The 11,590-nt window shown below is 45.0% G+C and overlaps 1 protein-coding gene across 1 annotated transcript; it reads left to right on the plus strand.

Annotated features, from left to right (window-relative positions):
• The first annotated feature begins 299 nt into the window (after nucleotides 1-299).
• LOC139828329 (ral guanine nucleotide dissociation stimulator-like 1) lies at nucleotides 300-7,146 on the plus strand. Its single transcript, XM_071810594.1, has 12 exons — nucleotides 300-306; nucleotides 1,038-1,120; nucleotides 1,712-1,927; nucleotides 2,157-2,260; nucleotides 2,411-2,552; nucleotides 2,882-2,968; nucleotides 3,266-3,298; nucleotides 4,299-4,420; nucleotides 4,655-4,736; nucleotides 5,799-5,942; nucleotides 6,727-6,841; nucleotides 7,028-7,146. Exons 1-12 carry the CDS (start codon nucleotides 300-302, stop codon nucleotides 7,144-7,146), a joined length of 1,254 nt encoding a protein of 417 aa, XP_071666695.1.
• Nucleotides 7,147-11,590: the final 4,444 nt, after the last annotated feature.

Below are 11,590 nucleotides of genomic sequence, written 5' to 3' on the forward strand. Positions count from 1 at the left end.
GCCTTAGTAGGGGGACTAAGTTCTTCTACATGCATTATTCTCACATTGGCTGCGTGTTTTTCAGTCCCCGTTGGCTCTGGAGCACATAACGGTAGGACTGGTGTGCAGAAAAGGCCCAGGTTTAGACTTAGTGCTGCGGCAGCCAAGGCTGCTGATCAATTCTGCACATCCCGTGAGAGGGGCGGACTTGCCGGGAGGGGCGGCCAGAACAGGGGACCCAAAGTGACCAGCTCGGTAGGTTTTCCACGTTGTGCAGCATCTGGAACTGGGAGATCACCAGGGTCTCGCTCTCCTCGTCCATGGCCGGCATCTGAAGAGGAGCCTGCCTGCCATCCTAGGCCTGGTTCCAGGCCCTGCAGCCCTGAATCCAGCTCTGGTTTACTGCCGAGTCCAGCCCAGGGCATCCGGGGGTTTGTCCTGCAGCTGCTGGAGCCACGATTGGTTTTGTATATTTTGCATTACTTTCTCTCCTCATCAGTAGTACTAGCAAAGCATGTTTTAACTTTCCAACTGGTCTCGCTCCCTTCTCCTCCTCTTCCCTTGAAACGTGGACATAAGAGCATATTCAGTGTAATATTTTGGGGGTATAATTGCAGTCTTGTCACTTTGCAGTTCAGCTGTTTTTCAGACTATAGAATGCATAAATGCTGACAAGTAGATTATCAAAGTTCTGCAGTGTTAATAAGGAGTTGTTGGGGGGGGGTTGGTAGGTTTTTTCTTCCCAAAGAATGGTTAGTGAATGGGTTAAGGCACTTCTCAGGTAAGAGACCCTGAACAGCTCAGTTCTCCCTGTTTCTTTTTCTTCTACCTTCTCTTTGCCCATTTAATCTTCGTGTCCTTCTCTTTCTCCCTAAAATATGCAGCACAGTGAGGCCGTTACCCCAGGCAGGTCCCTTTGCATGTTCTGCTCTTCTATGTAGTGATTTTCCAAATATCTGCTTTGATTACTTGTTTTCTGTATAAATTCACTGACTCGTGTTTTCCCCGCTGGCCAGACGCGTTCCACAGCCTTTCTCCCTGCAACCCGGATGAGGAAGAGGAACTGGAGATCAGCGGCCCAGAAGAATTCTCATTGTTCCAAGAAGACCTGGTGGCAGAACAGCTGACATACATGGACGCGGTATGTAGATCATACGTGTTACTTGAAATGCTCGGGGAAATAGTTCTGGGCTTCTCATTGTTTGTTTGTCTGTTTGTTTTTTAACTTAACTTGGTTATCCAAACTTGCTTCATTGATTGGGCTTTTCGTTCAGTTCTTCTGAAGGTGTTTGTCTTTTTTTTTACAGTGTGAATGTAGACTGTGTGGCCTCTTTTCCAAAGTTTAATATTTGACCCTTCAGAAATAGCGTATTTTGACTGTATCTTAGGCCAACTCACCTGGAGATGTATAAATACTTTGTAACTGTAGTGTTCGATTTGGCTTATTTGTATCAATCTCCTTCAAAAATATCACTATATAGAAATCTTTCCCCTTGGTAAAGTAAGTGATAGAAAGGTGTCTGTTATTTTGCTAGGACAGTTTATCTGACAGTTCTTTTAGGGCGTCAGGCCTAAAGAGTTATAGCAAAGTGCATATTTTAAAATAAGAGAAAACCAATATTTCCCTTTTAATACCATATTAGATTCAGATGCAGTTTGTACTGTAACCATGCATTTCTTGCTGTGGGCAGTAGCGATCCAGGCTGAGTTGGACACCTCTGTTTCCCTCTAGACACTCTTCCAGAACGTTGTGCCCCACCACTGCCTGGGCTGCATCTGGTCCCGAAGGGACAAGAAGGAGAACAAACAGCTGGCACAGAGCATCAGAGCCACCATCTCGCAGTTCAACGCCGTCACCAACTGCGTGCTCAGCACCATCCTGGAGAGCAAAGAACTAAAGACACAGCAGCGAGCGAAGATCTTGGAGAAGTGGATCCGTATCGCACGTGTAAAGCGTTTATTCACGACTGTTTCACGTTCCTTGTGCGGGTGCTGTGGAGCTGGGAGGGGACAGGGGGGTTGTTGGGCAGTGATATTTTTGATGCTCAGTATTTGTAGAGCTGCCCGCTTAGCAGGGAGAATGTGCAGCAAGCAGGACACGGGGCAGACAGAAGAGCTCTGACTATTGGTGATGCTGACGTTTAACGGTCCTGTGTTTCTAACCGCTCCTTTCACAGCAATGTAGGGTCCTGAACAACTTTTCGTCTCTAAAGGCCATCGTTTCCGCCTTGCAGTCCACCTCGGTTTATCGCCTGAAGAAGACCTGGGCCTGCGTTCCAAAGTAAGGCTGTGCAGTGTGTCACTGGATGTGTTTTGGTGCTTTTATCTTTTCTGTGCCCAACTGTTAATGATTGTTGAGAAAAAAATAGTACCCTGATCTGATTCAGAGTGCTTACAAACAACTTAAATGATTTAATCTTTTCCTGTACAGGGACACAATGCTGATGTTCGAGGAGCTTTCAGAAATCTTCTCCGACTCTGACAACTTTGCGATGAGCAGGGAGCTGCTGATGAAGGTGGGAATTAGCTTGAGTTGCCAGCTTATGATCTCAACCAAAGCCGAGCTCAGCCCTGTTCCTAACCAATGAGCTCCCGTATGTGGTGCTTTGGGGAAGACGGGTCTGTAAATCCCGGCTTTACTGCTGGGGCAAGAGGTGGCGCACAGCGAGATTTGACGCAGAGGAGTTACGAATGAGCGCTTTGGCTTATATACCGCTCTGTGCAGACATGAACTGCTGGCTGAGATGCCAGGGTGATGTCGTGAAAGCGTCATTTACAAGAGTGCTGTTTGGTGAAGCAGACGAGTTGTGTTTTGTTTGCTTCCACAGGAGAATTCTAATTAGTATTATTATTATTGTTACTTCTCAGTCAGTTAACCCACCATTGCTCTGACCGTTTGCAGGGAGCCACACAAGGCACGGTACCTTACCTGGGTACCTTCCTAACAGACCTTGTCATGCTGGACACAGCCCTTCAGGACTATCTCGAGGTAATTTGGGGCAATTTTTGGAATCCTAAATATCCTCCCTCCCTTGCAGACACTGTGTCTGCTCCTGCATCTTCCACTGGGTGCTAGTGCAGTTCCTAAAATGGAGGACTCTATTTAAATAGACCCAGGTACACGAGCGCTGTGGTTTATCCTAGAGCTGGAAAGAGGTCTTTGTAGAGGCCTTTGGTCAGGACAGCTCTGGCCTTTCCCTTGGTGTCGCTACTTCATCCTGTTTGTGATTAAGTGCAGCTGAGCCTGTGCTCTTCTCCTCTGATCCCTTCTCTGTCCTTCCAACAGGGCGGCCTGATCAATTTTGAGAAGCGGCGAAGGGTAAGTGGAATGGTGACTGTTCTGTGATCGTTAGTGCCTGACGCTCTCTGCTAGAGCGTTCTCTTGGCGAGGCCTGTTGTCTTTGCTCGGGCGTATCCAACAGGCGCTCACGTTACTCAGAGGGTGAGGAAGGAACAGTCCCCGGCACGCTGTGAACCTCTGCCGGGCTGTGAGGGGCAGCGCGGGAAGAGAAATTCCTTTTAGATGGGGGCAGCAGGGGAAGAGGAGCTGCAGGGCACTCGCTGCCACGGGATTTACGTCTGGGGCACGTTCCCCCCGTTTGGTGTTCACGGGGACACGTTACACGAGCGCGTTCTGTGTGCTGGGAGCGAATCAGACCTGCTGGCGTGAGACCTTTGCTGGCCACAAGATACAGTGTGTGACCATCTTCCTTGTGCTGCAGTAAATAGTTGTGGGTAAAAGGTGCAGAGAGCAAAGCGGGTACCTGGGACCGAGAAATCAAGGCTGAGCGTTGCCTTCCAGCCTGAGCCTTGTTGGTCAGAGATCAGTAGGAGCGAAGGTGCCGGGGTTTCCTCTGTCCGAGGGCAGTCGCGCCAGATCTCGGACAGAATTATTTTGGGCAAGTGTGTGTGCAAGCGGAGTGAGGGAAGAGCAGCGCGTTCCAGTCACACGTTGGGGGCAGCGTTTTGTGTTCCCCTGGGCCAAGTGTGAGTGCACAGAGCCGGGGAGGATCAGGCTCTGCTGTCATCACAGGCACCTCTCGTTCTTTCCCTTGCTTAGTGCCTGAGAACCACCTACGTACAGAGCGGGATTCCTCTCTCGGCGCCGCTCTGGCCACGCAGGGGTGAGCGGGAAGGGTGAGCTGCAGAGTTGCAGCGTTTGAAACAGTGGTTCTCGAAACAGTCACTTCTTCAACTGAAACCGACCCGCGGGTCCAACTCAGTTTGTCCTGGATCTGTTGCTGCGTGTGTTTAGTGTATTAACGAGACTGGCTTTGTTTTTCTAATTAGAATTCCTATTTTATTATTTGTTTTCTTAGGAGTTTGAAGTAATCGCACAAATTAAGCTGTTGCAGTCCTCATGTAACAGCTATTGCATGGCAGCAGATGAGAAATTCGTGCAGTGGTTTAGGAGGCAGCGGCATTTAAGTGATGAGGAGAGGTAGGGTCTCAGCCCAGCTGGCGAAGCAGCTTTTCTTCCCCCGCAGGCAGGTTCAGGTTCTCTCAGCCTTGAGCTCTGCGCTGCCAGGAGCTGCTCCCGGAGAGTGGAAATACACACGCACAGAGCTGCGCTCCTCCTTGTGGGGATGAACCCTCTGGGACGTGGGAGTGACCCAGGGCTTCTCAAATATGGCCACTCTGAGATATTTCACTAATGGTATTGCCTGTTCTGCAGTTTCCATCTGTCACGTGAAATCGAAGCAGCTCCTGACAAGAGCACCGCATCGGGCAGAGCTCAGAAGAGCGTGGTGAAGAGATTCAGCCTGTGAGTACAACGGGGAGGGGGTTTGGTGTGTGAATATGAACTGGAATAAATCGAACACCAGCTGACAAACCTGGCTGGGGATCCAGAGCACTGCAGTGCTGTGAGGAGACACCGTCAGCTAAAAATACGTATTTCTGTTGTCTCTTTCTATTGGTGTAATTAGCCATGAGGGTTATCGTCTAAAGACTTCAGAAATAACCCTAAGCTGTCAGACAAAGGAACAATTTTAGTGCGGGATTATAAATTCAATTCAAATTTGCAGCAGCAAAACAGAGCAAATAAGGATAGAGTCTAATTTGCTATACACACACAAGCAATAGGCCACTCGAGATAGGAAAACACAACAGCAGGTCAGATTGTTGAAGCAAGTGACAGCTTTGCTCAGCCCAGCTCTGTTGTGCTTTCTTTTCCCCCCTAGGCCGTTCCTGGGCTTGGGGGTGAGCGCCCACAGCACCCCCGTCAACGCGCAGCCCAAACCTGCTCCAGGTGGGAGCTCTGGGGACAGCACCGTCACCATCGTCCCTCCCACCGCCACTGCTGAGGAGCCTCAGCACAAGGTAGGGCCCGGGCCCTGTGTTCAGCACAAACAGCCTGTGCGAGGCTGCTGACGCTGCCGGCGGCCCCAGGCGCTTGCCCAAGCCTGTGGGTCTTGACTGGAGCGTTGCTGGCAGTGGAATGGAGGGACCTGAGCTCTGGGAAAGGCGATTTTGGGGGGAGGGCTCATGTGCATCAGCCCAGCCTAATTCTGGGGCAGGCAGAGCAGCTGAGCGAGTGAGAAGCAGGTGAGGTCAGAGCTCGCCACCCCTGTGCTTTGACCTGCCAGGAACTGCCCAGACCAAGCCTTGTCTGGGCTGGGTTCCGTTCCCAGGGAGCTTTGTCCTGCAGACTCTGCTCTCTTGACCTAAACTGCCTCAACTGGGTTGCCTAAGCCCTCGTTAAGGCTGTTGTGCTGAAGAGTGTCATCTTTAGCTTTTGGATCTTTGAAATTAAATGGTAATGAATGTGTTTGATCTCGCCTCCCCCCTTGCTGCCATCTGCTGACAAGTGCTCCAAGAAGTGCCCCGGCTCCGTGACTCCCATTCCATCAAAAGAAGTGCCGCCAGTCCTGCCCCTCTACAACCAGCAGAGCGGAGACAGCTGCATCATCCGCACCAGCGTAGAAGAGGACAGAAGCGGCAACATCTACAGGAGCATCCTGGTGAGTGGTGGGAACAGCAAAGCGCTGTGACTGTGGGTGGTGTTTTCACCCCAGGTGACTTGAATGGTGCTTTTAGTTTTGGAAACACCTATTCCCTGATCAAACCTCCTTGACAGGGAACATGACAGATGTTACAAATCAAAACATGTGGAGCAGGGGATGAATGAGAGGTTTGCAAAGAGCATCTCTCAAGGTTTCTGGCCTTGAAATTGAAGCTTGCATTTGATCAACAAAGCCAAGGGAAGCACTCTGAGCAAGTGCCGGCTTTGCTGCCCCTGCTCTTCTGCCAGCGCCGGCTGTTGTGTGTCCAGCTCAGCACTGGGGTGTGTGAGCTGTGACACAAGGTGCCCCTTCCCCAGCAAACCCAGCTCCAAGGCCCAGAATCTTTGCAGGACATCACAGAAAGTGTTTAGCAGGGGAGACTGTGGATGAATGGATGTCTGCAAACAGCAGCTGGGGCAGCTCTTGCTGCAGATTCGATGGCTGCTGAGAACAAGGTCTCACCTCTGCGAGTGGTTGCTCAGGAGAGCAGAGGCTGTGATTTGCTGCTGCATTTCTAGAGCAGTGTCTGTTGTCTTGAACTAACTCCACCACCAGGTGTCACAAAGAGCGTGTTTTAGTGTCTGGCAGAATCTACGACTTAGTTACTAAGCCACTGTAATTTTTCAGTTCTTCGAAATCGTTCCAGGACCAAGCAGTCTGCAGAAAGACAGGCCTTTGCTAATTATTAAATCATTATAGAGTGAATAAAGCAGAAGCCCTCATTGCAACCCTCTCTTTGCAGCTGAGTAACCAAGAGAAGGCTCCTGCTGTCATCCAGCGAGCCATGGAGAAGCACAACCTGCAGTCTGGCTCGGCTGAGGATTACGAGCTGGTCCAGATCATCTCCGCGGACAAAGGTGGGGAAGCAGAACTCTGCTGCTGCTGCTGCTGCTTGAAGAGCTCTGCTGCATTTTGCCGGCAAGAGTAACACGCGAAGCGACGTCAGAAACGCCATCGCCACGTTGTCCCAGCTGCCGGTGAGAACAAACCCCTAACGCTGAGTGGGGCGCCCATTAACGCTTGCTCTGCTCCCTCTCTTGCAGAGCTGGCCATCCCACCCAAGGCGAACGTGTTCTACGCCATGAACACCCAGGCCAACTTCGACTTCGTCCTGAGAAGAAAAGCTGCAGCACAGGAGGAGCCCGCACTTCATGGATTGTAATGGCTGAGCTCTGTATAAGATTTACTGTTGATATTATGAGTATGTAAACTTTTTTCCCCCCAGGTTTAGTCTGGAGTTGATATATTTTAATATGTGACCTGTAGATAATGTTTGAGCTTTGTATAATATTTAATCTTTATATAACAAGTATATTAACTTTTTTCCAGTTTCTGTCTGCAGTTAATGTATTTTAAGACTTGATGTTTTTATCATATTTAATCTTTCCATACTTCTATAGGAACATTCAATATTATATAATCTTTTTTCTACTGATTTCTGCTTGGAGTTACTATATTTAAATAGCTTAGCTTTATAGAATATTTTAGCTTTGTATAATATTTAATATTCATAGAGTAAGTACGTAAACTTTTTTCCACTAATTTCTCCTTGGAGTTAATATATTTAAATGTTTTAGCTGTATATAATATTTGAGCGTTAATTAATATTTTTATTTAATGTACTAATATTTACTAGTATTCTAAAATTATATTTAATGTACAAATATTTATTTTTTTAAATATACTAATATTTAATATTTATTTAAAATTTTATTTAATGTACTAATATTTACTATTTATTCAATATGTGCATTTAATGTACTAATATTTAATATTTATTTAATATGTACATAGACCTTCCCCAATAATTATTTTCTGGAGTTGATATATTTTATTATTAAATCTTTATATAATATTTGATCTTTGTGTAATATTTAATATTTATATGATAAGTATATCAACTTTTTTCAACCCATTTTTGTCTGGAGTTAATGTATTTTAATGTTTCTTCTGTATATAGTGTTTGAGCTTTATTTCACATATATATATATGCGTATAAAATAAATAGATAAACTTTTTTCCACCCTTTTTTTCTGCAGTTAATAGATACTAATAATTGAGCTTTATATAACACATAATCTTTATTTAATATTTATATAATAAATACTTGAACTTTTTTCCACCAATTCTTGTCTGGCATTAAAATATTTTAATATTTGATCCCTCTGTCATATTTAATCTTTACATGGATGTAACATCTCTATAATAAATACGTAACTTTTTTCCACTAATTCTTCTCTTGAGTTAATATATATTAAGATTAGAGCTTTTATATACTACATAACCTTTATCTAATACATAATCTTTATTTGTATAATAAATATATGAACTTTTTTTCACACCAATTCTTGTCTGGCGTTAAGTATTTTAATATTTGATCCTTATGTAGTATTTAGTCTTTATATAGATGTAACATTTCTATAATAAATACGTAACTTTTTTCCACTAATTCTTCTTTTGAGTTAATGTATATTAAGATTTGAGCTTTTATATCATACATAATCTTTATTTAATAGATAATCTTTATTTACATAATAAATATGTGAACTTTTTTTCCCCACCAATTCTTGTCTGGCGTTAAAATATTTTAATATTTGATCCTTATGTAGTATTTAGTCTTTATATAGATGTAACATTTCTATAATAAATACGTAACTTTTTCCCACTAATTTTTGTCTGGAGTTAATATAGTTTAATATTTGATCTTTATATCGTATTTAATCTTTATATATTATTTACTGTTTCTATAAAAGTATGTAAACATTTTTCCAGTAGTTTTTGATCTGGAGTTACTAGGATTAATATTTAAGCTTTATATAATACATAATCTTTATTTAATATTTATATAATAAATACTTGATCTTTATTCCACCAATTCTTGTCTGGAGTTAGTGTATTTTAATGTTTGATCTCTAGATAATATTTGATCTTTATATGATATTTAATCTTTATATAATATTGAATGTTTCTACAATAAATAGATTATTTTTTGACAACTAATTTGTGTCTGGAGTTAATATATTTTAATGTTTGATTTTGTATTCTATTTAATCTTTATTTAATATTTAATACTTATATAATAAATATGCAAACGTTTTCCCACCAATTCTTGTCTGGAGTTAGTATATTTTAATGTTTGATCTTTATATAGTGTTTGAGCTTTGTATAATATTTAATGTTTCTATAATAAATAGATGAACTTTTTAACACTAATTTACGTCTGGAGCTAATGTATTTAAATATTTGATCTTTATGTAACATTCAATCTCTATAGAACCTTTAATGTTTCTATAATAAATATGTCAACTTTTCCCGCTCATCAGTGTCTCGTTCATCTCTTTTCCTCTCTGAGACTGCACCGTGGTCTGAGAGTTTCCACCTTTTCCCCACTGTCTCCATCACGGCATTTTCTGCTCCTGGCAAAAAGACGACCCCGAATTTAAGCCGCCTCTTGCGTTCTGGTTGTACTTAAACTACCCGGGGAGACAGCACACTGTTGTCAGGTTGTCAGGTTCTGGTGACAGCCTTAGAACCGGTGATGCACACCAACCCTGCCTGTGACCTTGGTGTGAGCAGCTCCACTTGCTCCTCACCCTGGGGAAACTGCTCCTGGCTCCGGGTCTGTCACCCTCACTGCGGGGTCTGCACCAGCCGGGGCTCCGGGGGCTTCGCTCTCGTGCTCCACAGCAGAGGACAAACCCCACACTCACAGGAGAACACAATAACTCATGGAGCAGCCGAGCTTCACAGGAAAGGGGAAAAATAGCAGAAAAAGAGCAGAACAGCGGAGAAGGGTTTGCACTGGCTCCTGCCTTTCCAAAACACAGTCAGTGCTGAGCAGGGAAAGCCCGGACAACACCAGCCCAGGAGCTGAAAGCACAAGTGCGGTCACCTGCTGAAGTGAAGGGTGTTTGGGGTTGCACTGGGAAGCAGTTTTAGTCCTTCTGGGTGAGCAGCCTGGGTGGTGCTCACCGCATTGGGAAGAAGAAACCCAAAAGAACAAAACAAGTAGAATTCTTGATAGATATGGGGGCAACACTAATTAAAACCTGAAAAGAAGAAACTCCAACCCCATGATGGGAGGGGCCTTTTCTTGTTTTGTTAACTACAGAAACAGCTGTTGGGAGGGCAGAGAAAGGATGGACACGCGTCTCTCGAGTTAGAGGAGCCCTGATGGAAGAAAGAACCTGGAAAGCAACTCAGGAACCAGGGGAACTGAAATTGAAATTGGCACGGGATTGGTGATGTAACTACTATTTGTGTTATTGATGTGAATGCCCAGTATAAATGAAAATGAGAATGGCTTAATAGTTAAATGTGTTGAACCGAGTTGTATATGGAATTCTCATGTTATATTTGATGTTTAGGTTGTAAATGGACTGTGGTATAAGCATATCCACAAAGGGAACTTACCGACAGGATTGTGTAAGAAATGTCTAAGAACAGAAGATAAGGAAACCAGGGCTCGGTTGAGGATTCCGGTCGCCACTGGAAGAACAGAAAAAGAATAGCGGAGAATGGTGGGAGGTATTTACTGAAGGGGTGAATGGGAATTTAGAGCCCACCAGTGATGAGGAGAACAGAGTGCAGAAAGAGAAACCACATTCCGTGTTGCTCCTGTTGTTCCTGGGAAGTGAAGGCCAAGAGCTGGGAAACGATAAAAAGTCGCCACGCTAACGGCAAAAATAGGAAAGGTGGGGACGTGGCCCTTGCTGCCGAGAAGATGACGAACTCGGCTGCGGCTGCAGCCTGGTCGGCCAGAGAGGCAGGGGGTGCAGAACCCTGGACCTGATCCTCTTGCTAGCAGTGGCGACTTATTGTTCCCAACTTAGCCTGGCCAATCCCTGTACCAAGTGCTACGAGCGTGTGAGAATAGGGAGACTAACCCAATATGTTCTACATTATCACGCTCATACTAATTCTGGATGTTATGATAGAACAAAATTGGAGAAGTCTGAAATCCAAGGGCAGGAATTATGGGTAGCAACTAAGCTAGGGAAAGGTGGACTGGCTGTAGGCTGTGTCTCCTGCCCTAGGGGAGAACAGAATACCTGTTTTACACAAGCTGGGGAGTGGGGCTATTCAGACGGAGGGGCAGTGCAAGATCAGTAGAAGGAGGAGTTAGTTAAGAGTGCCACTCAGGAATTAAAAGGAAAGCAAGAGCAACAGAAATTGGTACAGAACAGCAGTGATTGATATGAAGAATTAAGGCAAAAAGACAAAGGATTACAGTTACCAAGAGTAGGGAAAAACCTGTTTATAGATCTTATGGAAAAGATAGCCCGCTCCCTGAAATGCCTGTACACCAATGCGTGCAGCGTGGGGAATAAGCAGGAGGAGTTAGAATCCTGTGTTCAGTCGGGAGATCATGATCTGGTGGCAATCACAGAAACGCGGTGGGACAGTTCACATGACTGGAATGTGGTCATGGATGGCTACGCCCTTTTCAGGAAAGACAGGCCAGCCAGGCGTGGTGGTGGAGCTGCTCTCTATGTGAGAGAGCAACTGCAATGTACTAAATTCTGCCCAGGAGCGGATGAGGAACGAGTTGAGAGTGTATGGGTCAGGATCAAGGGGCAGGCTGGCAGGGGTGATACGGTTGTAGG

This window comes from Patagioenas fasciata, chromosome 6 (assembly GCF_037038585.1).
Source record: "Patagioenas fasciata isolate bPatFas1 chromosome 6, bPatFas1.hap1, whole genome shotgun sequence".
Taxonomy (NCBI): domain Eukaryota; kingdom Metazoa; phylum Chordata; class Aves; order Columbiformes; family Columbidae; genus Patagioenas; species Patagioenas fasciata.